We start from the raw sequence: 27,242 nt of genomic DNA, 5'->3' as shown, positions 1-27,242 counted from the left end.
TCTAGGTCTGTGATCTGAGTAAACTTTATATTATGATGCCTTCTTCTTCATTAGGGCAATTCAACGTGGACTTTTACAAGTTGAGATCTCAATATTAAGTTAGATTCAACTGTGCTGGAAAGGGAAGGGAGCCATTTTGTGGCAGATGATTTAGCAAGCATAGAGGTCCTTTGACTAGGAGCATGGTGAGTCTGAGGGGCTGGCAAAGAAGCAGTGTGAATGAGGCCAGAAGTGGGGATTGCATGTGGATATGGAGTAGGAACTAGACCATGCTGTGCTTATGATACACTATCTTAAACTTTTATTAATCGCCGAAATGTTAACATCTATATTTTAAGCATTTATCAAATTATACTGTGATGATGCTATTATAGATGGTAAATGCTGTCCTAAATGCAGTGTTTTTCAGGCTCTAGAGAGGGCCATTGGCAACTCCCTAAGACCCAGAGCCTAGTTAAGCATTTGAATGTGAAATAAAAGGTGAAAAGGAAATGACCGAACTTTGACTTTAATAAGCACTCTTCAGGTAGTATGTGGAAGAAAGTTAGTATGGGACCCAGCACAGTAAGGAGCCATTAGAGGAATAGCGTGGAAGACAGCTGACCCCAGCTTGGGGAAGATTTTGGAAGTACAGAAGACGCAAGACTAAGTTGTGGAAACACTTGTAAACCAAATAGCTTATGTGTGTATTTAGCACATTTGTTAGTAAGGATGATATAGACACAGGAGCAGTAAGGGGAAGCTCTGTGGGCCCACCTGTTGCAGGGCAGCACCCCTGAGTGAATCAGGGAACTTGCTTAAGGTCTATCAGGATAGAGAAGTGACTTGAAGCTGAAGAAGACACGGAGAGGTAGCTGTCGGAGCTTGACACAAGCTGGAATTATCTGAAAGGAGGAACTGCAACTCAGAAAATGCCTCCATTTTCATAGGATCTGGCTGTAGGGCATTTTCTGTGGCGCTACCCCTGGGCTGGTGGTCCTGTATTTTATAAGAAAGCAGGCTGAGAAAACCACAAGAAGCAGGCTAGTAAGCAGCACTCCTCCATGGCCTCTGCATCCTCCTGCCTCCAGATGCCAGCTCTTCTTGAGTTTCTGCCCTCATTGCATTTGATAATGAACTGTTATGTGGAACTGTGAGGGAAACAATCTTTTTCCTCCCCAAGTTGCCTTTGGTCATAGTGTTTCATAACAACAGTAGGAACTTTAACTAAGACCGACAGATAGTGAGGGTCTTCCACGTGTCTTGGTAGATAATAAGTGTCTAGCAAAAGGTACAATAGGAGGAGGAACGAGGCATGAAAACATACTCTTTTCATCAGGAAGCTATGTCTTTAGTGTTCCAGGAAGTAGAGAGAGAGAGCTGAGGGATCAAATCTTGTTTAAGGGGCCCAAATATCCTTACAACTTATTGTGTTTTTCTTCATCACTGAAATGTTAACATCTTCTTTTGAGCTTTTATCAAATTGTTCCATGATGATGTTATGGATAGTAAATAATGTCCTGAATTTGCCCATTCTCAGTCACAGTAATATGCCCAAGTAAATATTTTTTGTGATTTGTCTGGTGTTTAAAAATATACCATAGCATTTTTAGTATATGTGTTTTATTTTATTGAATGATACATAAGGGATGTTGTCTGTGCAAACAGGATGAGTCTTGGGTCTCTGAATATATTACAGATTATCAGGCAATTGAGGAACATGCAAGGCTGTTCCTGGTATATCATTATACCTGAGAGCAGTGTGATTATGCAAATGCATAGCAATTACAAAGCAAGAATCGTTACCTCCTGGCATCCTTACTTGTGAGTGGTAAGGCACTTAATATTGATTTACCAAGTGCTGTTTGGGACTTTGTTTCTTGCTTAGAAGGCAGCACTTTGCCTGACTACTTAATCAAACACACTAACTGGTTACTAGAAATAAGCCTTGTAAATACTGTCAAGGTTGCCCAACATTTTATTATTGACGCCAGTGCATTGGGAAGTTAACCACTAGAATAACAAAGCTGCTCTTCTTTGCTTCGGGGTATTTATTGTCTTAGTATTCCTTAAACTAGTATCGCTGGCCAACCCATGAAGTTCATTTCTTCCCTGGTCCTTTTTCTTCGTCTGGCTGATTTTGACCTGCAGCACCACCTTGATAGACAGGTGCAAGTAGGGCAGTGTTAGGCAGCAGATGTCGTCCCTCAAGTCCAGATGGCTGGACCAATTCTGTGCATATAATAATATCTGTGTGTTTTTGAATTAGATGATCCTCCTCTCTGGACCTTGTTCTTGACAATTACAAGCAAAGAATAATACAACATAGGTGATTAGGTGGTAAGAGGCTAACCTGCTCTATAAGGTGCCCGCACACTCCCTAATGTGTGCCACTTGCTTCTGTTGGCTGACCTGCCTAAGCATCCACACTTCAGTCTCCTTCCTCCTTACATCTCTCTTCTTTCCTTTTTTTCCCCTCTTATTAGTTTTAAAGAAAACATCGATTTTGCCATTTTCCCTGTTACAAGTACATAGACTCACAACCCCCACCCCCAGCAGACTTTGGTTCTCCCAGCCCCTGAGTTCTGCTGTGGCATCCCTACAACCTGCAGGGTTGTGAGACTTAGAGACAAAACTGTGAGGCCCAAGCAGGCTGTTTACTATCGTGACCATTCCTACATCCCCCCCCCCCCCCCGGAAAATTACTCATGCAATTTTTAAATGCCATGAAATTAGAAATTTATACTGTGTATCTGTCTTATAAAGAGTGTTTTTATACGTGCCCATTTCTGTTGGTTTTTACTCTACATTTACCAAGTCCATCTTATGACCACTGAGTACATCTGTCTGATTACTCTTCCAGTCAGTATGGTTATCAGCTATTGTCATGAGGGTAATGATGACACAGTACATGATGACTGTTTAATAGATGATGCCTGATACTGTACCTGGGCTATGGTATTTTTGGCAGTACTGTTAAAGATGCAAATAGTACATAGTTGAATGAACCTGACAAAATTGACCTTTCACAGTCAAAAATTTAAGAGACAGGATTGTCCTTGGGAAGGAGATAAAACCTATGTATGGGCTTCAAGACTGACACTGCATTTACATACTAAAATACCTGATGAAGGAACCCCACTGAGTATTATTGCTACAAAAAATAGACTTTCAGGATACCATCAATTCTTTCATCAAGTGTCTACCTAGGTAATGTACAAAAATTAGTCAACTTAGCCTTGTCTTCCCTGAGGCATTCTTGTGCTAAATAACTTAATTTGACCCTCTTCTCAGGTGTGGCTGTCATTCTGAGGGTTTATATGTCATTTTACAGTTGCCAGTGCTGAAGCCACTCATCCATTGGAGTCACTCATTGGGATTTGTGACTCTTCATGCTTTGGAGCTTAGTCTCTGTGGAAAATGCATAGTCACTGTGTCTCAACTGTGCCCAACACAATTCTCTGATGAACACATTAGTTTACCTCTACAAGATCTAACTTGGGACCAGCTCCAACCTCTTTCCAGTTAGCCTAGTGGCTTCTTTCAGGAAATAGGAACAAGCCTATCTTTAGAGAGTAGTTGGCAGAGCCAAAGTGCTGCTGGGTTGCCTATAAGTCATGCGCCCTCTCCCTTTCCCCTCTGTGTGTTCCCTCCAGCTTCTCCAACAGCCTTCTTTGTCTCCACCATTCTTATTCCTCCATCCTCTTCTCTTGTTTGTATCCTTTTAGTCAGCTAATGGGATTGTATTATCACTCAGTCTCAGACTGAATAAAGAAAAATGTGTTTAAATAAATTTGTTTTCTTATACAAATAAGAGTCCCTTTAGTACATGCTGTTTTGAATCATTTTCAAGTTATTGACAGCTTGAAGGCATTATAGAACACCTTAATCATAGGATTAGTTATAATAATTTATTCCTTGAACATTAAATACAACCAATGGCTTCCAGTAGTTAGCCCTTGAAAGTTAAATAGCAACACATGGAATATGAGCTGCTTCACAGCTACATGTCAGTCCAGGAAAGAAGCACTGAAACCATTTTCAAGGTAATTATTAGTTAGATGAGAAAAGTCTACAAAGGTTTCACAGTATTTTTTTTTTTTTTTTGGCTTCCTTGAGTGAGATTCTTTAGAATTGTTTTCTAAGCAAAGATTTAATTTCTTGTTCCAAAGAAGATAAGTTTATTTCAATGAAAGCTATTAAAATAGGCTATTGATTACTGGCATCTACAAAGATCTTAGCACATTGTAATTTACTGGAGAGCGGTGCTTGGGTCTTTATCATGTGTCAGTAAAGGTATTTCAGGATCCATCTTGACAAGATAATTAGCTGAAATTGTACAGGAGACAAACTGAATTGTCAGTACAGAATTTGAGTGGGTGAGAAGTCATGTTGAGAAGGACTGGATTCAGAACGAAGTCAAACAGAAGCTAAGTAAGCTGTTATGGAGCCATTGTCCATTTTGTGGATGGCTTTACCCTGAACACTGTTTACTGTGGCTTTAGGGGTTCGATGTAACAGGACTCTTAGGATATCGCTGCCAGGAGGAAGAACTGTTAAAGATGGATGCTGTTTGTGAGACAGCTGTTACTGTGGGTGCTGCCCTTCTTGAGAGCACAGTTGCTCTCTGAGATAGTGGGCAAACACAGTCTGAAGCTAGACAGGTCACGGTAGCTATTTCTCATCCACATCTTGATAATTGCCCAGCTCTAAGTTACTAGCATAGGAACCAACATAAAGAGTACCAAGTTCTTCCTGCCTGTCCTCTGTAGCCTTGCAACCTGCACAGCTGTCAGTGCAGATCATCTTAGTGAGGTCACACAGTTTACTATTTTCTTCCTCACTGCATCATTCTCAGACCTCACTCCCATTTTAAAGTTAATTATTTTATTTATTTACACCAAATGTTGATCTCATCCTGTCCCCCTTGCAAAGTTGTTTCTTCTATCCCCCCTCACCTTTGCCTCTGAGAGGGTGCCCCCCTCAGTTATCTACTCATCCTTGGGGCATCAAGTCTCTACTGGATTAGGCTTATCCTCTCCCACTGAGGCCAGACAAGGCAGGTCACTACTACATATATAACATGGGCCTTGGACCAACCTTTCTATGCTCTTCTGTTGGTGGCTCAGTCTCTGGGAGCTCTAAGTGGTCCAGGTGGGTTGACATTGTTGGACTTCCATGGGGTTGCTATCCTCATCAGCTCTTTCAGTCCTTCCCCTAACTATGGGTTTCCAAACTCAGTCCAATGGTTGGCTGTAAGTATCTACATCTGTTTCAGTCAGCTGCTGATAAAGCCTCTAATAAGCCATGCTAGGCTCCTGTCTATAAGCACATCATAGCATCAGTAATAGTATTAGGGATTGGTGCCTGCCCATGGGATGGGATGAATCACAAGTTGAACCATTTACTAGTTAGCAATTCCTTCAGTCTCTGCTCCGGTTTTGTTCCTGCATTTCTTTTAGGCAGGAGCAATTTTGGGTCAAAAGTTTTGTAGGTGGGTTTGTGTCCCCATCCCTCTATTGGAGGTCCTGCCTGGCTATAAGAGGTGATCTCTTTAAGTTCCATACCCCCACATGTTGGCATTTTGGCTAAGGTCACCGGCACTGAGTCCTGGGTCTCTCAGACTTCCTAGAGGTCCCCCCTCCCCTCGATCCCTGCCAGCTACATATTTCCATACATTTTCTTGGCCCCGTGGGCCTCTCTCCTGTCTCTCCTAATGCCCGATTATGCCCCACAATCCCTTCCCTCTCCCCTCTTTCACCCAGGTCCCTGCCTCCCTCTCTGTCCTATGACTATTTTGCTCCCCCTTCTAAGTGAGACTAAAGCATTCTCACTTGGGCCTTCCTTTTTGTTTAACTTCTTTGGGTCTGTATATCATGGATATTCTGTATTTTATGGCTAATATCCACTTATCAGTAAGTACAGGCCATGCATGTCCTTTTTGGTCTGGTTACTTCACTCAGGATGATACTTTCTAGTTCCACCAATTTGCGTGCAAAATTTATGATGTCCTTGTTTTTAATAGTTGAATAGTATTCCATTGTGTAAATGAACCACATTTTCTGAATCCATTCTTCAGTTAAGGGATATCTGGGTTGCTTCCAGTCTCTGCCTAGTACTAATAAGGCTGCTGTGAACATGGTAAAGCTCGTGACCTTGTGGGATGGTGGAGCATCTGTTGGGTATATGCCCAGGAGCAATATAGCTAGGCCTTCAGGTAGAACTATTTCCAACTTTTTGAGAAACTGTCAGATTGATTTCCAGAGTGGTTGTACCAGTTTGCAATCCCATCAGCAATGAAGGAGTGTTCCTCTTTCTCCATAGCCTTGCTAGCATGTGCTGTCTGTCACGTGAGTTTTTGATCTTAGCCATTCTGACTGGTGGAAGGTGGGATCTGACTCACTTTTCACATTATGAAGAAACATGAAAAGTTTGCTTTCACTTTTCTATGTGACTATTCACAGTTTCCCCCAAGTATTTTTGGGAGTTCTGGAAACAGTATTTCTGTTAGTATAGTGGGCTGCCTAAAGGACCTCACTATTGGAGAATGGTGTCTTGCCCTGACTATGGCCCTGGGATTGTATAAGATCTGAGGCTTCTATGTAGGGAAAAACAAAATATCAAAAGATCAAATAAAGCTGCCTTCTCTCTCCAGTTAAATAAAATTCAGAGAAGCCAATCGTGCAGATAAAATACCATGAACTTTTTTTAATCTCGGCATATTAGCCTTAAATAACTTCCTTTAAAGTTTATATTAAAATTTTAGTTAATATAAAAGGATACTTAAATTAGTATGAGATTAAGTATTAAAATGTATCTTTTATTCAATAACCAGCCCTATAGAAATATTGAAATAATATTTCCTTCCTGTATTAATCCTACTTAAATCTGGCATAAAGTTGATGTTTACTGAGTATTAATTCAGCGCTCTCAAATGTAAGCTATGCCTAGATGGTGGGCTTTTATTCTTCTCCTTTGATTTCTTTCTTTCTTTTAAATTTGCATTTTTATTTACTTGTATATTTTGTGTGTGTTCCCACACATGTATGTGAATATCACAAATGATTTAGAATAAATGCCTGAGGTTTTATGGCCTACCTGTCAAGAAACGGTGGTTCTGGAACTACAGGAATGCCTTTCTTAGGCCTGCTGTGGTTCTGCCTCTGGTGACATGTGAAAGCCACATAATAGGAGGGCATCCTGTGTTTGTTTCTCTTTATATCCACTGCATAAGTCTTGTGGCTACTTAGGAAATACTCATTAGACGTGTCCTCTTTTGACTGGCAAGATAGCTCAGTGGGAACAAGCACTCTTCACAACCCTGGTGGCCTGAATTGTATCCCAGGACCCATGCTGAAGGAAAGGGCTGACTCCCCAAAGCTGTCTCCTGACCTCCACCTGCTCATGGTGTCATGCTTATTATGTGGGACCCTCCACATCACATACACACATACATAATAGTATAAATAAGCTTTCTGCCAGGGCTTAAAGATAATGTTTATTTAAAAAACACTATTGTAATATAGATTATTTGGTTCTTGATTTCAGTTTGTCCACAGGAGAAATTGAAAAGCGAGCTCAAACCCTTCATCTCTTTGACACCTTGAAGACAGATCCTGAGTCCTTTCATAAGCACATGGTCAAGTATATCTACCCCACCATCCAGGGGCTTGATCATGAAAGGCTGCTGTATTATTTCACTCTTCTGGAAAGCTGTGGCTGTGCCGACTTTGAAACAACTGCTATTAAACCGGAAGTCCACATCCGCCTACTGAAGAAATTTAAAGTCGTTGCATCAGGTAGGAGGACTCCATGTTCTTGCTGGCCAACCTTTCTTCTAAATGAAATCTAGGGATTAGTTTTCTACACACAGCCAGCTGTGTTCATATATTGTCATTGACATATTAAGACCACAGATTTCTGAAGGTGACTTTAGTTAGTATCTTCCAGCTCCTTTACCTGCAGTGGGAGAATTCAGCATTAGGAAAAAACAGAAATCTTCTGAAAATCCCCACTGATGACTTCAGGTAGATATGCTGCAGACAGCCCTCCTTCATCATCTTCTGAATTTAACAATGTGATATGAGTGGGCCACTATTCTTAGGTGGTTTGGCAAACTTTCCCTTCAGTAGAACCATTTATTTAAAATAGTTATGGGGCTTGTGGGGCTCGAGGGGCAGCTCAGCAGTTAAGAGCACTTGCTGCTCTTGCTGATGTCCTAGGTTGGTTCCTAGCTCCCTAATATGGCAGCTCACAATTCCTTGGAACTCTAGTTCCAGGAGATGTGGCACCCTCTTCTGACCTCCTACACGTGTAGTGCACAGATACAGATGCAAGTACTCATTCGTACACATAAAAGAAATAAAATCTTAAATATACATTTTACATTTATATATGATCGTAAATACGTATAATATTCATGGAACGTGTAAAAGAAGAACCTTTACATCTTGACAAATTTTTGGAATGTTTAAAGTGGTCTTCTTGTGTTTATAACTAGGGAATTAAATGTGCTAATAATCCTTAAGTCTCTTTGTGATGCCTCAGACTTAATGTGGCACTTCAGTCTATGTTCATCTTTTTATGGCAACTGTAAGAGTGCCCTTTAGGTCATGAGATGTTCTGATAGCTACCTTTAAGTAGCTGGTGACAAATGAGCAATTTGGCGACTTTACTGATAGAAGACAGTGTAGGTGCTATGGGGCATGCGCTGCAGAGGCAAGGAGACAGTGACTCGTTGAGGATATGGAAAAGGACACTGAGAGCTTCATGAGTTGAATGATGTGGGATTGCACAGCTCAGGTCCTGTCTGGGCTAGACCTCAGTTTCTGGTCTTTCATGAAAGCCTAAAGCTCTCAGTGTAAACTACTGTCTTTTCATCCAGCCACTCACAAGGGTTGTGGGGGTGTGAGGTGCCTGTGTGTTCCCATTACAGTCAGCCACTTCCTTTCTCTTCCCTGCAATAGGTCTTAATTATAAGAAGCTGACCGATAAAAGTGAGGATGCGCTGGAAGCACTGGAGCCTGTGCTCACGAGTCAGAATATCTTATCTATTTCCAAACTTGCTCCCAGAATCCCTGAGAAGGATGGGCAGATGCTTTCCCCCAGCTCTCTGTACACTGTCTGGTTGCAGAAATTGTTCTGGACTGGAGATCCCCACCTCATCAAGCAGGCTCCGGAGTCTTCTGCAGAGTGGCTTCATGCCTATGATGTCTGCCTGAAGTACTTTGATCGACTCTGTCCAGATGACCTCATCACTGTTATGGATGCAATTACATTTTCTCCAAAAGCTGTGGCCAAGGTAACTAAAAGTCGTTCAAGTTAGATGAGAGTACTTTGAAAAAAAAAATGAAAATTGTGCTGGCATTTCAAATATTTGTTTTTATTGTCTTTCTTGAATTAAAAAATAATTCTAAGTTTATCTAAAGGTTTAGGCTTTTGTGGGAAAACTTGGCTTTCTTTTTTGCCAAACTAAATTGAGAAATCACTTTCTCCTGCTACATATAAAGAAATAATAAAAACTAAAGATACCCAGTCTAATTTATATGTATATATTTTAACCTGTTATAGATCCCATTGGTGTGCCTTAGTAAACGCATCATCGTTTATTTTAAATTGTGAAAAGTAAGGGAGACCATTGTCCATCCTTGATATAATTTTACTCAGAACCCAGCCTGACACCTTCCTGGACTCTGGTGGAGCCCTTAGGATTTTTTACATGAATGTGACACAGAGTAGATTATGGCGGTAGGATGTTTCTGGGATTGCATGCCGTAGTTCCCAGTGATCTGTGTTTAAATCAGAGCCCTTTGACCTCATTCTAAGACCTTCTCTCCACACCTCAACAATAGGCACCTGAAGTCAAAGTATGTGATAGGGCCCTCTCTCCTTTTTGTCCCCTGACCCAGATAATCCTGCTAGGCCAATGTTGTATGCTCAGTACTTGGGCCCAGGGCATTGTGTCCCTTAGAATAGCTCTCAGCCTCTGCCTATGCGATTACTGTTTTCCTCCTCTGCCACAGCTGCTGCTGCCTTTTTCTTCCTCCAAGACAGCAAGTGCATGCAGTACCTTATCCCAAATCATTTGTTATAATTATTATGCTGCTATTACAGGATAGTTGCAAAGTCTTGCAAAGTATTCATTTGGAGTTTGGCACAGGTAAATTCTAGATTTTAGTTATGCACTAGACTCTAAGTTGTGGGTAACCAAGAACCTTTTCATTTTTGGTTAATATAATCCAGCTAATTTGAATGATAACTTGATTATAAAGTTTACACCCAGTGTTTTAAAATGGAGATTATCATTATTTTAAGGAAGGAAATAGGATGATTTTAAAGAAAGCTAGCAAGATGTTCTTAAGAACAGCCTATGGTTGGGCTCATATGAATTTGGCATGTCACTTTTCAGCTGTGAGAATCCATTAGACATTGCCTCTTCCAGAGGAGGCTAAGGATGAAGAATCTTTGAGGAAGCTATTATTGTTACCAGAAGCAACGTGGAGCTGGTAATGAGGAGCCACAGTTTGAGCTGAAGGAAGCCACATGTGTCCTTTCCTGTACTTTACTACCTGTAGGAATTCATAGGGATATATCAGTGGACCCAGTCCAAAACTCAAGGAGCACTGGAACCAGAGTGCCTGCACAGAGCAGCACTAAGCAGCCTGTGATGGGTCATGGCCACAGTAGGATTGAGTTCAAATGAGGTAGGTGGCAAGTGTAATGTGTGGGAAGGGACCAATCCACCCAGGAGTCTAAAGAAAAGAGAGAGAGAGAGAGAGAGAGAGAGAGAGAGAGAGAGAGAGAGAGAGAGAGAGAGAGAGAGACTCATGAGTTGGAACTGAGCACTGCTGAAGGAGTAGGCAAAGACTGAGCAAGAAGAAAGAAGGACCCTCCTTTCAACACTATCCTGGCCCATCCTCAAGCTGTAGGCTACTTTAAATATCTGTGCATTCCCTGTGGTGTGTAAGTGGGAGCATGCTTGTGGAGGTCAGACCAGGCAGGTAGTGCTGGACCGTCTTCAGCTGTAATCTGTTCATGTGGGAGCTTGAGTTGCATCTAGACCTCACTTGGAGTTTTAGCTTCTGGGATATCTTAAGCGTCAGAATTTTAAATTATATCATATGTTCATCATCTAAACCAATCTTAGTCCTAAGCTTTCAAGGTTTCTGTGAACCATCTGAAAGTTGTTTGTGTGTGTAGTGAAGATTCAGTCAGTTACTGGGTTGTTCTTTAGTTCAGGTGGTGTAGACCAGGCACAGCCTTTCTTTATTGTAGAATATTCTCAAGAGTGAGTTTTCTAGTGCACCAGGAGAATTATAAAAGTAAAATAATTATCTTTAAAGCTCTGTTTTAAAACTTTAAATTGTTCCTCCATTTTATTGTTTAGCTTTTCACTTTCTGGTTAGATTAAAGCAGAAATGTATTACATTTAGACAAAAATGCATATTTGAAACCATTCAGTACTGAGAGAGGGGACGGGATGAATTATGAGATACAAGCCCCACATGTTAGAGGACACATTTGGAAGAGGGAATACAACTGGATTTGTTCAAGTTTTCAAAACACCAGATGTTCCCACAGCTTGTACATGATGCTGAAAATGTAAAGTGAGGATGTGTTATTCATACACAGTGTGCAGTTCTCAGGAGTGTGCCCACGTTTAATTCAGAACCAAATTTTTAGAAAGAATGCGTAAGCTTTTTCTAGAGTGCCTAGGAAAACAGTCAGCAATTGTTTAGATACTAAAATTCAAACAGGAATTTCCTGAAGTCTGCATCATATGCTGAATCCACAGTGAACATGCCAGTGATGGTTTTCTGTACTTGTTCTGACAGTTGTTTAATTAACATTTACATTAGCAGAATTCTTAGATGTTCTGGGGAAAATGTTCACCAAATAGCATTATCATATTGAGCAGCTAATCTTTGCTGACATTAGGTGATAGCTATGCTGAAGGGGAAAGGGATAGAAATGTGTATCTGCTGCATCCTACATTGCTGAGGTAGCCAGAGTGGCTCCTACTGTTGATTTTATCAATTAAATACAGCAAGCGAGTGTAGGTAACATTGTTCCCAGGGAAACGTGAGCAAACTCACCCCAGATAGGAAACCAAGCCATCAATAGCAGTTAAAGTTATCTTAAAAGCCTAACTTGGTAATCTGAGTTTATTAGGAGTCCTTACAGAACTATAGGTGAGTGGGCAGTTAAAAGAGTGGGAGTGAAGGGTCATTTACAGTAGCATGAGTGACAGAGTTACTTCCAAGAGCACAGACAACTCATATGTGGCTGCATCAACATAAACACCCCAGCCTGGGCCACAGCTGCTCACAGTCTGCCTTGTGGAGCTCAGTGTCTCACAGACTGGGCAGGCTGTGGAAGGCTGTTCCAGGCAGCTAGGTCTCCTCAGCCTCTGCATTGAGACTGTTGCTCTGCTGTGGTACATAAAGAAAAGTCAGCCTTACACAGATGGGAGGGTGGGAAGAGGATGTTGCTGTAGCCACAATTTTGGAAAGTATTTTGATAGTACATTTGAGCATGAAAAGTTCTAAATATTAGCTTCAATGAGGATGCTAAAAAAAACCATTTAATTACATTAGGCATTTAGAAAGAGTGGTACAGTGGATATACAGTTCATTCAAATGTCGAGACATTGCAGTGTTTAATGTCAGAAAATTACATGTACTAGTGTGAGCACCAGCGTTTCATGAAAGAAATCTTGATTATTTTTTTCCAGATGCTGTTAGGCTAAGAGTGGAAGACACAGGTTTTCTTTGTTAAAAAAAATTAAACTTTATCATTGAAAACAAATATTATGTACATTTTCCTTGAAGTGGCATGCTTTTTCAGTTTAAAGAAAATATCAACCAGATGCTAAGGTCTGAATAGATCTGTAGTTTGTCAGTTGCTCTTTCAAGCAATAGTTTTACCAAGAAAGCTCAGGCTCTCTCCACTCACAGTTCACATAATTGCACAGCTTCACTGTCCTGATCACACTGTGTGTGCAGGAGAGTGTGCACAGCTCACTTCTTCACATGGAATATTGGCATGCACACAGCGATTGCCACTCAACAAAGTTAATTGTTTCCGTTCTGTCATCCAGAACATTCTTAGGAGGAATGTCAGAGTAGATGTAGGGCTTGTGCTGTAGTTCACTTTGTGTTAAGTCCTCACAGCTTCACCTGTGATTGCATTTCCATTTAAAATACAAGTGTCAATGCACCAGAAATGGGTAAACAGTACCTTTTTGTCATTATAGAAATGATATTTATTTTTAAAGCTCTTGTGAAATAATTTTAGGATTCCTTAGAGTCTACAAACCACACTTGAAGTAATCTTGGGACTCCTGATAGTTTATGGACTTTACTGAAAGCCATCATCTTTAACAAGTGTAACTGTCACAGTTTTGATGTTTCCATGAAACACAGGTTATTGTTCTTATGCATGTGTTTACATGTGTTTATGTGCACTACATGAGAGCAGAAGAATAAATGCATGAAAATAATTTAGTCAAGATTTCAGTATTGTTATTGGTAAAACTGAAGAGGAGAATGTGGCTTACTTCTCGTGTCCACCTTCTTTATCCTGAATTAGGTCTTCACCCAACCCTGCCAGACACACAGGCTGGCTTGCCGCTCACTCATGCTGGTGGGAAGGCATACCTCCTTCCTATTCTCAGACTCCAGAGAGTCAAGTCCTAGTTAGGAGTATAGAGTAGATCCATCATGTGACAGATGTTTCAAGTGTAACATAAGTGAAGTTGTCCTCTATATTATCATCCCAACAGGTGACCCGTGTAAGATATTAATGGGAATTTGCATTCACTTTTTAACTAAGTTTGTAATGGACTATAAGTCCATTTAGACAAATTACTTTCAAATGATCTGTAACCATATGAGCATGTTAGAAGCATGTGCTCTGAAGCCTAAGTGTGGCCCTGGACCATATACAACTGCCAACAAAAAGGCACAATTAATGGTAGAATAACTGTTAACACCATAGAAATAGATAGTCGTTACTGTACAAGACAGCTGAGTATTCTCTGATAGTCAGGGTCTGATATTAGATAAGAGAGCTAACTTTGTGTACACATGTATATGTGCATGTGTGCATACATCTTGTGTGTGTGTGTATGTACGTGTGGGTGTGTACACACATACATGCCATGTTGCATATGTGTAGGTCAGATGACAACTTGGTTGTTCTTGGTTGGTTCTTTCTCCATTCTCTGGGTTCCAGGATTAAATATAGAAATCAGACTTGGTGGCAAATACCCTCATTCACTTAGCTATCTTTCTGGTCCAAAATTAAAATTAAATGCAAACAGCCCCAAGGAAGAAGCCATACTTGCTAAGACCCTTTAGAGTGGGGCACCCTCCTAGGATATTCACTTGGTATTCTCTATACTACAAAAGTTTTTTTGTTGTTGTTGTTTTTTTTTTTTTTTTTTTGGTTTTTCGAGACAGGGTTTCTCTGTGTAGCCCTGGCTGTCCTGGAACTCACTCGGTAGACCAGGCTAGCCTCGAACTCAGAAATCCGCCTGCCTCTGCCTCCCAAGTGCTGGGATTAAAGGCGTGCGCCACCACCGCCCGGCTATACTGCAAAAGTTGATTTTATCTGGCCTACCCTTTTTCATTTGCTGAAAGTAAAATCACCTTCATCATTATTGTAATCTGCAGATTCCTGGACATGTCAGTCTCGTTTTCTATTTGTCTTAGCCTGTCCTTTTTTCAAGTATGTATTATTGCTCAATTTGTTCATTCATTGAACAAATTATTTAGCTATACTCTGGTTTAAACCCCAGGCTTTGTGTGTGGTAGGCAAGGTCCTGAGACCTCTTAGCTCTGTCCTTAGCGCTCAACAGTGCATTGTTGAATGGGAGCTTCCAAAACATCTCTCTGGTCATTGTTTACTGGAATTCAAGCCACTGTGCAATTTTTACTTCTAGAAAATGGGTTGAACTTGCTGATGCTCCTCAAACAAATAGAGTGGAAGTGACAGGGCTGGGGGGGCTTTTACAAAGTCAGTCTACATGGCGACTGGGCAACTTACTCGTGCTGCTGCCATGTTTGAGCAGAGTGGAGAAAAGGCCCCATGTCTAAAGAGCAGGGATGCCAGCAACCATGTGAGTAAGCGTGCGGTCAGGTCTTCTCTATACCAATCAAGTAGGGAGTTAATCTGAGCCATTTCCAGATTCATAACTCACACAAGCTCTCATGTAATATGGACTTTAAGCTTCAAAATTTAGATAATTTGTTGTAAACTAGTAAATTATATCTACTGTATATCAGGGATCAGTCTCAATGCTTGGTTTATATCATTGAACAGAATAGACATCACTAGAATTAGGACAGATACTCTAGGGGATCTAAAAACTATGCTAAAATCTATAAATGTTTATGTTCAGATATATGAAATAATAATGGATGCAGGCAAAGAATAACCTGGGGAGAGATTCAGAAGTGCAAGGCAACAAGACTACTGTCAAGTAAGAAGTCCAGAGAAAACTTCACTGTGGCGCTACCATTTGAGCAAAGACTTCAGTGAAGTAAGACTGCAGGATATTATTTATTGAACACATGCTGGGGTTATTTGAGGGAAAAGAGCCCAGTTTATTGATGTGGGATAAGAGAAGAATAATGGGACGTGAGGTGAGGCCAAAGAAGGATGAGGTGGTATCATCTTGGATAGAAGCTGGAATGAATGAAAAGACCCTGTAGTGTTGATTCAAGCTGATGTTTTAACAGAATCTCTTGGCCTCTATGTGGGAGATGTTATAGCAGGTGACAGCAAAAGCAAGTAAACCACTTAGGAGTCAATTTCTATTATCTAAGTACAGTAGGGAATACTGAGGATCCCTGTCACTGCAGAGTTTATGGAACGCTATACAATGCTATCTTTTTCATGTGTGTGTATGTCTCTGATAGTTTAATATATAAACTAGGCATATCAATGGATTAATGATAACTAATAATGTAGAACAATTAGAACTATTCTGTAATGAAAGATTTAAATATTAAATAAATAAGTACTATATTATTTGTGAACTCTTATGGAACTTTACATGCAATATTTCCAGACCCTGGATGACCACATGTAACTGAAACCTAAGAAAGGGAAGCCTTGGCTAATTGGAAACTACTGTGGGGTGAGGTCATTGTGGATCATGGTAGTAGCAAAGAAAATGGTGAGGAGTTTCGCTTGAGCTGGTGAAGATTTGATTTGCTAATGGCTTAGATGTGGGATGTGAGTCCTGAGGTCACTAATCCAGTGTCTGCCTGAGCAGCTATAAAGATGGGAACTGCCGTTTATCAAAGCTGTCTTCTACCTCTGTTGTCTCCCTGACAAGTGCCTATTTCTATACATATTTTCAAAATTATCTGTTCATTAAAATGTGCTAGAATTTTTATCTTTCAATCTAGACCTTTCTATATTATGGAATATATATTACATTGGGTTTTTTACCTAAGTTTCTTGATATTAAGGTTGTAATTTGACAGATGTATGAGTCACATAAGTAGCAAAACAGATGTTTGCTACTGTTTGCTCATGCTATTGTTTTGTTTTTTAAATTATTAATTAATAATTTTGTTGCTACTACTGCTTTTTGTTCTTAGTAGCCTGTTATAATCGCCTGGAGCAAAGTGAAAGGAATTTTGAAAGCTGTCCATTGCTGTCAGACAGACACACACAGTCTAGGAATACAAGAAGACAGCAGTCGGAACCAGTACAAGTACAGAGTACAAGGCAGCACTGAAATGGACATTGGGTTTAAAGATTGAATTCCACATACTCTAGATCACTTGACATTTACAAACATGTAAATGTCTTTTAAGCTAGCAATATCATCTCTAGTCATCAGTTACGTTGCTGGGAAGTGATTGCTCAAAGCTTGCTTGCTTTTATTTGTTTGTTTGTTTTATTTATTTATTTCCTCCTTCAGTGCTAGGCATTGAACCAGTGGCCTTCTGTGCAGTTACTAGACAGGTTCTCTAGTTCTGAATTCTATACCCAGACATTTCATTTTCCACCTTTTTTTTTCCATTCATGATTTTGCTAAGTAACCTATACTGATCTTGAACTCATTCTAGCCTGGGCAACTTTGAGATAGTGATTCTTCCATCTCAGTAAGAACAAGTACCTGGATTACAGGCCTGTTTGTTTGGCCCAAATAGACCATATATTTTGGAAATGCCTCAAAAGGCAAACAGAGTAATCTGAAGTGGTGTGGAGAGGATCAGGAGCCAGGTGCACAGTTATGGATGATGGACTGAATTAGGGAAAGGGTGATGTAGAGGTGAAGAAGAGGGTAAACTTCGAGTGTCTTGGATGTGCTAGTGCATTATGTAACTTGCCTTATAAACCCTTGAGGCAGATGTGTTGAACAGAAGACCTGACATCTTTCTAATAGACTGAGAAATGTAGGGTGAAAGACGTTAGGGGAGTTAGTCCTGCACAATCTTACATGGTGGAAAGCCTACACTTGACCCTAAGCCAGATGTGTAGTCCAGAATATGTGCTGTATAGAAACATGTGCTGTCTGCCTGCAAACTCAGTGAGATTCTCCCTTGTGCACTGAGGTTTTAGTCATCTGACTTGCACTGATAGTACTATGCATGTTGTGGGGACTCACTGGGCTGCTTGAGAATAATAATGAGAAGCAGAAATCTGAGGTGGAGCTGCCTCTAGAACTGGCTGCATGTGAAGCTTTTGCAGGGACCAGTGGGAGGGCTGTGAGTAGCGCTACAGATCCATTTTGTAGTATCCACACAACACAACTGTTCTGCTGACAAGTGGGACCATAGAGACTGAAGCAGTCACACTTCCACCAGAGCATGCCACCATCAAAATCCAGCTTCTTAAAGCTATAAGGAACCTAATGTTCTCCATCATCCACAACCTAGTTGTGCTGCTGATGGCACATTTTTAGTGAAGGTAACAATGTGTTCACACTGAGAGTGTCAATGAAAGAAAGCAGTCTTAATGTACTCACAAGACATGACCAGCAGGAGTGAACCAACTTACTCTGACTATGCCCACAACTGGTCAGGTTAAAACTTCCCAAGAGGAGTGATTTTGGTTGTATGTCCCTTGTTGCAGACTCATCAGGACAAAGCCCCTGTAACCAACTACCTAGGTCACACGACTCATCCTTAATGAAAATGATGGATTTTTGCTGCGTGCCATGCAACCTGTAGTCACATTGGGAGAGATTTGTATTGCTTTACCTGTGACTGGTTTGTTCTATACTGCTCCTGCCTCCTTCCTCAAAAGGGAATTATGGGTATTACATTCATTCTGAGTACTGGGACCTGTTATGTAGAAGGAAGTAGCCTCCATAGCATGCACAGAGCCTGTGTGCATCTGCACTCATTGGGGTCCTAGAGCTGCAAGGAGACCTGGACACATGCCCCGTCCCTAACCCAGAAGCGATCTCCAACTGATCACTACTTGCAAATGAAAAATTCGTTTTTGCTGAGGGAGTCTCACTGGAGAAACAGTTGGCGAGGGTAGACTGCATCTACTGTATGCAGTAGCTGGCCAGTGTGTTGAAAACAAGCTTGGTAGCACCTTTGAAATTCCCCCACCTCCCAGTTTGCCTCATGATATCATGTCAGGGCTTTTTTTATTGTTTTATTTTTATTTATGTTATTTTTCCCTTTCTTTTACCATATAGGTTCTTTGCCTATACATTATGGCTTCCAGCTTAGTGTTTTTATGAGATTCCTGAGTGTGCGAATGTGTGGGTCTCTGGGTCTGAATCTGCTTTGTGTGTCTTTTTCTTGGGATCTTTGTCTTGACCTATTCCAGTGTGTTAGTTTTTGTTTTCATCTTATTACATTTTATGTTCTTATTCCTCAGAAGCCTGCTTGTTTTCTAATGAGACAGAGAGAGGAGCTAGATCTGAATAAGAGGAGAGGTGGAGAGGGAGGGACTGAGAGGAACAGAGGAAAGGGGAACTGTAATCGGGACCTATTTTGTGAGAAAAAAAACCTATTTTTAGTAAAGGACCCCACCCAAAAGGAACTGACTTCCCAAGTCTGTGAATGTAACAGCAGGAGCAGTGGCCCTAACTATCCAAATTGTACCGTAATAGTGGAAATAGGTGTCTCTTCCATTTCCCACTGCAGGAACAGGCGCTATAAGAGCAGGGAGAGAATGCTGTAGAGCTTCCCTGTGAATAATGCCACCTTAATAGATGCAAGAAAGAGAAGTCCAGAGCAGTTAGCTAACTTGTAGATGTGACAGGCCCATGTCTGCCTCAAAGTCTGGCATGGTGTTCTTCTTTTTGTCTGCCTATTTGGCTGCAAAACTGCATCTGGGGTGATCATAATTACTGATCTCACTAGCAAGCTGAAAACTCATTCTCTTTTTGCTTGGAGAATTATTTCGAGTTGACTAAGGTGATAATTAAGTAAGAAATTGTAATTTGGTCAGCGATCATGTGCACCATCCAGTAATGAATGACAATGCCTCCTATCCCTAAAGCAGGCCAGGAACGATGCCAGGCTGGTAGTGTTTCTGTAGCCCAGCGTTCTCTTCATTAATAAGCTGGGAAGGAGCAGCACCCTCCTTCTCATGAAGCTTAGAGGCTTTATATTCATAGGACTGTAAATCCTTGAGAGGACCGAGGAATAAATAAACCTTCTCAGAATAGTGCACAGCTGATATTAAAGCATATTTAACATGAGGAGGAGCAGTGATGGACAATGGGGTTAGAAAGAACCCCATCCCAAATCATGCCTTTCCTTGGCAGGCTTCATCATTCTTCAGCACGTACTATTCAGCACTAAATGTTCAGTGCTGTGCCTCTCGCTGCTCCGCTCCTTGTCCAACTGCAGCTCTCAGGATGCCCCTTGTTCTTACCTATCTGCTGCTCATGGGCAGCTCTCCATAGATGGAGATGCTAAGTGATGGAAAGTGTGGCATCTGAAAAGTAGGAGTGGATAACCCGTGAGTCAGTGGGGGCTGAGCAACATCCAGGAGGGGTGCCGGTGTAGAAGAGGCATTGCTCCTGAGTCTGTCTGTGAGTGTGCTTGTCATGAGCCCTGCAGCAGAAGAGACTTCAACAAGTGTATTCCAGACACATCTAGCAAGAGATAGCAGGCTACTTTCAGTTGACTACAGATAGATGGCTACAGATATACTGCAGGTGGAAGCAGAGGCCGTTTCCTGGAGATGGATCAGCTACACATGAGCATTAAGGCAGATACTTCTGGATTCTCACTTGGAATAATAACACTCTGCTGATTGGAGAATGGAACAACTGGCACCAGTCTGGAGATCAGGACACTCCCAGTATAAAGGCTGTCACAGCATTTGATGGGACAAGTGGGAGGGGCTCAGCATCTATGGTTGTGACTCTGGTACAGCCCTGTGTCATGACTTTGTATTATATTTCTAGAAACTACCTTTTGAGAACTGGTACTGTCAAGCTAACCCTGTTAGCTGCATCACTGAGCAAAGCTCCTTAATCACAATGAAGTCACTTATGTCTAGTTTACCTGATTGAGGGGTTTTCCATGCCATATTTAAAGAAAAGCCTAAAGGATCAGTGCATTTTCATGGCAGGTTTTATACATTTTCCTGAGGACAGACAGAGCAAATCAGTTGAAATCTCTGTGGACTCTGATATACCTAGAAAGTTTCATAGTTAACATTGTAGCCCCACAGTCTGGTAAATTGAACTGACTGGATAGGTGTGAGACATGCCATAGTTCTCAATAGCAGAATAGGGAATTAAGGTGGGAAGCAGCAGACCATAATTCTCATCTGTGTTCAACCTTGGAAAAATCCCTTTATTGAGATAAATTTCTCCCCTGTATGTAATGGAGCCTCAGCACTACCATGTGAATTCATGTCAATTTTAGAATGTTTACACACGTAAATAAACGTCCAGTTCAAATTAGCTTCTAGCTGATGAGAGAAGTTACTAGCTTATGTGACCAAAGATGAGAAGGATTGCATGGTTGGCTGTCTCAGCCGCATGTGCTGCCATGGAGCCTCTCATCTTTCTTCTGCTGTCTGTGATGTTAGCTTCATCAAAAGGCGTTTTGCTGATGATACTTCCAAAATGCTATTTCCCAGCAGTGAGTTAGGTTGATTTCTAATTCATGTCACTATAGAGATATAGTGAGAGCATCAACACACACACACACACACACACACACACACACACACACACACACACACACACACACACACACACACACTAAGCAGAAGGCTTCCACTGTGCTGGCTGTCATCCTGGACCATCTCCTCCATTCCCTGGCTTGCCAAGTGCTGATTATCTCAAGTCTGGATTGCCTGAGCCAATATACCAGTTGTATAGCACTGAGTCAGTTCCACGTGGCTTCAGCAAAAGCTTATAGGTACATTGTGTGTGTGTGTGTGTGTGTGTGTGTGTGTGTGTGTGTGTGTGTGTGTGTGTGTGACAGAGAGAGAGAGAGAGAGAGAGAGAGAGAGAGAGAGAGAGAGAGAGAGAGAGAGAGAATAAAATTTAAATGCAGTGCCTAACTTGCTGTACTGAGCATGGAGACTCAGCTCTGACCCTGCTCTGATGTCCTACAGTTCTGTGACTAAAGCCACATGTAGTATTTGGTGGTAGTATACCAAGAGACAAGGTGTTTGACTTGGAACAGAGCTGAAAGTGATTGCTTTTTAAGAAACAAGCCAGTTAAAGACAGCTGAGGTGACTTGCTGGCTCCTTTGTAGCCCCGGTTTTGCTGGCTGATATAAGTTATTCTAACATCAGAGCCAGGTTACAGATATTTTAAAATTATGCATTATAATGCATTGGTGGATCTTGTAATTAGTTTAAGGCATTGTAGCAAGCACTGAAAAAAAGAACACAGACTGGAGATTAGAACAAGAGTTATCAGATTGTATCTCATCTTAGTAGGGGTTGTATGCTTCATCAAAGTTTTATTTGCTTTGAATATATGCATGTGTTTCTGAATATATGTAGACTCTCTAATTGAATTTTGATATACAGTCTTTCTTGTTCTGGGTATTGAACAAAATATTTGAAGCTGCTGACTCTATGAGCAACTGGTTAAGTTATAAAACATTTCCCAGGCATTAGCATAAGGTTTTCTTCAGTTCTTTTGCATACACCATTTGAAGTCCAGCTTTCCTTCTTCCTTCAGCCCCACCCACCCCATCTAGACTTTCCTCAGGTCTCATCTCCCACATTAGCCACTGGTGAATCAGTTGAGTCATTCAGAGATGTTTGTCCCCAGAGCTTTTCATAGTGGTTCACACACTTCCATTAATAATAAAATTAGCCTGGAAGCTTGTAGCAAAGTTCTTTAAACTTTGGCAATATCTTTCCCACCCAGGTATAATACTCAGTGTGCCTAGGAATAGATATTTCTGAAGTCAGGCTTAGCTGATTTCAGCATCAGGTAACAACACATAAGAGCAATAGAACCCTGAACCCTGTGTTCTGTGTCTAAGAGATCCTAAGACAGTTTGCTTACCTCTCATTTTTAGTTTTTTTATCCTCATTAGAACTGATTACAAATGAGGGCACAATTCTAGCATATTGTAATTACTTCTCCACTGAAACTATTGTACAGTACAGCAAACAAAATTTGGGATCTCCCTTTCCCTTTAAAGAATAAGGACAAATGCTTCTTTGGCAGTCAGGGAGAACAGAAAGCCCTTCCTCTTCTCAGAATGTTTAATTCCTCAAAGTGAAATGATGCTGAAAGGTGGGTAAAGGGGGAAAGATAAATCCCTACACAGTAATAACTAACAAGTAGGGAGAGTGCAGAGTAAACTGAACCCCAGACAACAGGTGGAAGAGTTTACAGATGCTGCTCTAGGTTAAAAGAAAGGTACTGAAGGATAGTGGATAAAGGACACTTTCTGGATTTGCCAGTTGGAAACAAACTTTTTGTGTTTTTGACAGAAGTGCAGCCAACTCAGACCGTTCCCCTTCCCCTAAGAACTGCCAGTGACTGAGAGCTGCCTTCTTGCATGTTTCAGAGAAGCCATGTGCTCCCTGAGGAGGGTCTAGCTAGGTACTAGAACACTTGCACTGCAGGGCGTGCAGGAGCTCTACTGCACAGTCTAAGGAACTGCTCTTGAGAGTTGAGGGTTCCATGAGCTATCACATGCTTATTGCTGGCAGAACATTGCCCTGGAAGCTTTGAGCTTATCATTAGACCTTTTAAAGGGCCCTCCTTGGGAGAGATGGCCTTAAACTTCAGAAGCCATGCTAGGCTTTGGCCTACTGGATAGTCATTTTGTGCTGAGAGTTTTGCAGTTTTCACTTCCATATGGTTTAGTCATGATGCAGCAGGTTGATACTTAAAAGTGTTTTCTATGTAAGAAATGACTTTGTCCACCAAAATCAACTTGTAAAAATTCCTAAGACCATCAGCTTCTAATAGTGTCTTTAAAATTTTTTGTTGAGTTACTCCTTTAGTGTATTTATTTTGATAAGAAGTAAGCTAAACTTTTGATGTTTCTCTTAGTTAGGGTTTTACTTCTGTGAACAGACACTATGGTCAAGTCAACTCTTATAAAAACAACATTTAATTGGGGCTGGCTTACAGGTTCAGACATTCAGTCCATTATCATCAAAACGGGAACATGGCAGCATCCAGGCAGGCATGGTTCAGAAGGAGTTGAAAGTTCTACATCATTACCTGAATGCTGCTAGCTAAATACTAACTTCCAGGCAGCTAGGATGAGGGTCTTAAAGCCCACACCCACTGTGACACAAATACTCCAACATGGCCACACCTCCTAATAGTGCCACTCTCTGGGCTGAGCATATACAAACCATCACAATGTTAAACAGGTAACATGAAAATAAATTGATATTCCAAGTGTATATCTTAGGAGGTGGATGGAGATTAAATATTAGTTTGTAGTCCTTGGGTGATTATTACTTATTGCTAGATTATAGCATCAAATCATTTATAACTATGTTATAAATGTGTGTGCTAAGAGCACATGTTCTCTAGTTTGAAGATCACTGACCTAAGTAGAAGGTATCAGTTGTTCAGCATTACCTCTGTGGTAGCTTTAGCTATCCCTTGAATCTATTCCATTGGCTAAACACACTCACACATACACACACACACACACATACACACACACACACACACACACACACACACACACACACAAACACACACGTTTTACACGGGCAAGAACTTTTCCAGAATAGTGTGGGATGGAGATTGAGAGATTGAGAGAGGAATGGTATTTAGCTTTGAGAATCAAACTTTGGAACATTTTGATATTTTTCATAACTGATTCCTTCATTTTCCTCAACTGTGCTGCCAGCTGCTGCTCTGCATCCATTTCTGCACCCAGGAGTCTCCTTCAAATAGTGAGCCACTGTTTCTGTTGAGAGTGTATTATATCCCTGAGGTGTTTTAGAGAGCTCAGTAAAAGATTGAGAGTTATAACCATAGAACATTCTCTTTCATACTAGCCTTTGTTTAATTTTTTAAGCTGCTTCTCTACCCAAAAGTCAATCCCTCCCTTTGCTCCCCCTGAGCTCTTGGTCTCCATGAGGTTGAAGGTCAGCCATTGCCTCCTTTTTATAGACTTTTGTTTTCCTAAGGCAGGCTTTTTTCCTTTACTATCTACACACTTCATTTATATTCCGCTACATTTTCTAAATATTTAATTTTATCTTGGCTTTTTCATTAGCATGCATGTTCATCAAAGGTAGATGTCTTAGACTGCACTTGCCTCCTCATGTGCCAAGGCCAGACCTAGTGCATGGTCCCTGTTAGTGTTAAACGTGAAAATGGAGGAAGGAGAAAGGGAAAGAGGAGGGTAGGCTCAGAAATGGGAACATAAAAAAAAAAAAAAAAAAAAAAAAAAAAAGACCGTCTATCCAATGGTAGTTAAGTAAATTGTATTCACTTTCAAATTTAGTGATGCTGAGAATATATGAGTAAAATACATTTTTCCTGTTGGCTTTCCTAATATTTTATATTCTTGCTGGTAGCAGGGGGAACCTCAGAGCCTAGTTTTCCACTCTAGGAAGCAACTGGGTTTTCTTAAGTCACTTCCATTTCCCTAACATCAGTGCAAAGACAAGCCATTTTTTAAAGCATGTCATCTTGAAGGGGTTTCTCAGTCTTAAGGTGCCTGCCTGTCCTTGTGAATTGTGAATCTAAGCATTTCCTGAAAACTCCAGGACAGATTGTGTCATTTTCCCGTCAGAGCTCCTTTCTCCCCTTCCCAGGAATTAAAGATCTAAGTACAGTGTTTTTAGCCTGATATGGAGGGGCTCTGGCAGTCCCCCTCCCCGCCCCCCAGTCTCTTTCCTCCCCTGCTCTGGCATGGCTTTGTTGCAGCCTGCATTCCAGCCAAGGGGGTGTATTTGCAGCCTCCTGCCTGCTGCTGACTGGTGGCTTTTTTAGACTCTCCTTTTCTGCATGAATTCTACTTACTCTTCAGCCTCTCTGTAGGAATGTCTCTCCGAAGCTCTTTCTTGAACTTGCCTGTGCCTACTTCCATTCTAGACAGAGTGCTCTTCTAAAGCCTCCTGTAGCTGCCCTAGTTATGTAGTGACCATTCTTCTTTATAGTGTCTTTTACTTCTTCATGTTTCCAACCAGACTGTGACATAGCCAGGGGCAAGGGCTTGATCTAATTTTGTGTTTCACCAGCACCCTGTCTGAGACAAAGGCACACTGTGTCTTGGAAAATGTCTATCGAATGAATAAATGGAACATTGCCAGTTTGCTGTCCTTGTACCCTTGATCCCTCTGGCCTGTTACTGTCCCCGTGGCGTATTTTTTAGCCCAGTTTGTATTATTGTGTTACATCCTTTAAGTTGTTCTTTTGTAGGCCTTGTCTCCTTGGAGTCTTGGAGTGAGATAGATCACTCCAAGAGATAGTGTACAGAGTTGGTAATCTGCAGCCTCTTGAGCATTCTGCACCGTGAGCACTTAGGAAGATGTTGACAGCATGGTGTTTGCACCTTTTAGATCTCCTTTGTTTTTCTGCTTGTTTATCATAGCTGTTGAGCAGTTTCACTGTACTTCTTGTCTTCCTACCATGTAGGGATATAAACTTAAAGTTAAACAATTAGGGTGTTGCTTAATTGCACTAAATATGCAGCGCCAGTGAACTTGCATTGACTATGACATAGCCAGGCTTGGTGAGCTTCGGGATGATGTCATGAGTCAGGAAGATTCTGAGAGCTGAGTTTCTAAACTGATTGTGGAGGACAAGGAAGATGGTCAGAGAATGAATGAAGTTCATGTTCTTTGATAACTGGAGTTTCTAATTTTGTTCTAAATAAGTTTCTCCTGTGTTGTGTGTTTACATGGAAATATAATAGGATAATAGGGCATTTTTGTGTGATTATGTCTGGCTTTCTGCTCCAGTTCCTCAGTGAGCTTGGCTCTGGAAGTTGTTTGATTTTATTCTCAGCTTATCTTCCCAGCCATAACTCCTTAGTATTGTAAGTTTAGAGTTCATAAACTTGCCCCATGTAACCAGCTTAGTCTGTGGATGGGTTTTGTATAGACTCTTAGTGAAAACTAGATTTTCTATCTCTTTAGACATTTGAAAAACCAAACAAACAATATGTATGTCCTCTGTGGCCAAAGTCACTCCTTGGCCATTTGCTCTCCCTTTCTCAACCTAGGCAACTGAATGTTTGCTCACACAGCTCTAGCTTTCTCTTTCTGTGGCTGCACTTGTATAGTTCTGGTCTTAAATGCTCTCATTATGAGATCCACTTGACTAACAGACATTTGTTGTGTTTGAGCCACCATTTTATAGTTTGGGATTAAGCTGTGATAGTCAATAAATAACCAATAGCCAAATAAGTTATGTTAAGAAAAAAGAATAAAGGAGGGAAGCATATTGTTGCAGACTGGTTATGGAAAGCCACCCTGATGAGGTGACATTTTTGTCAAGTTATGAGAATTCCCAAGACAGCATCTCAACAGCAAGAAGATAGATTGGAGAGAACTAGGGAGGCAAACGGTCAGGACCCGATTTGTTCTTAGGGAATTGGGAAGTCATTAAATAGATATGGACAGGGTTGACATTATCAGATATGTATTTTTCAAATGTCACTACTCTAGGGCTGGGGAGGTGGCACGCTTAAATGTGCTTTCCTGCATGGATGTGAGGACCCAGGTGTAGAGGGCACATGGTCCTTGTGATCACAGATTAGGGAAACCAGAATTGTTAAACATATGGGCTTTTATCTTTAACAGAAGGAATTAACACCTATTTCTTTCTAGAAAGTTGAGATTGGATGTAGTTAATGAC

General features: G+C 41.1%; 1 protein-coding gene across 2 annotated transcripts in view; it reads left to right on the top strand.

Annotated features, from left to right (window-relative positions):
• The window catches only part of Nbas (NBAS subunit of NRZ tethering complex), a 284,871-nt gene that overhangs the window by 193,352 nt on the left and 64,277 nt on the right, over positions 1-27,242 (top strand). For both annotated transcript variants that reach the window (XM_034514140.2, XM_076942115.1), the window contains exons 43-44: positions 7,528-7,778; positions 8,946-9,280. In XM_034514140.2, coding sequence (XP_034370031.1) covers positions 7,528-7,778; positions 8,946-9,280 — 586 coding nt within the window. The remainder of the gene's footprint in view (positions 1-7,527; positions 7,779-8,945; positions 9,281-27,242) is intronic.

Source organism: Arvicanthis niloticus, chromosome 11 (assembly GCF_011762505.2).
Source record: "Arvicanthis niloticus isolate mArvNil1 chromosome 11, mArvNil1.pat.X, whole genome shotgun sequence".
Lineage (NCBI taxonomy): Eukaryota > Metazoa > Chordata > Mammalia > Rodentia > Muridae > Arvicanthis > Arvicanthis niloticus.
This window is presented reverse-complemented; position numbering and strand designations above follow the sequence as displayed.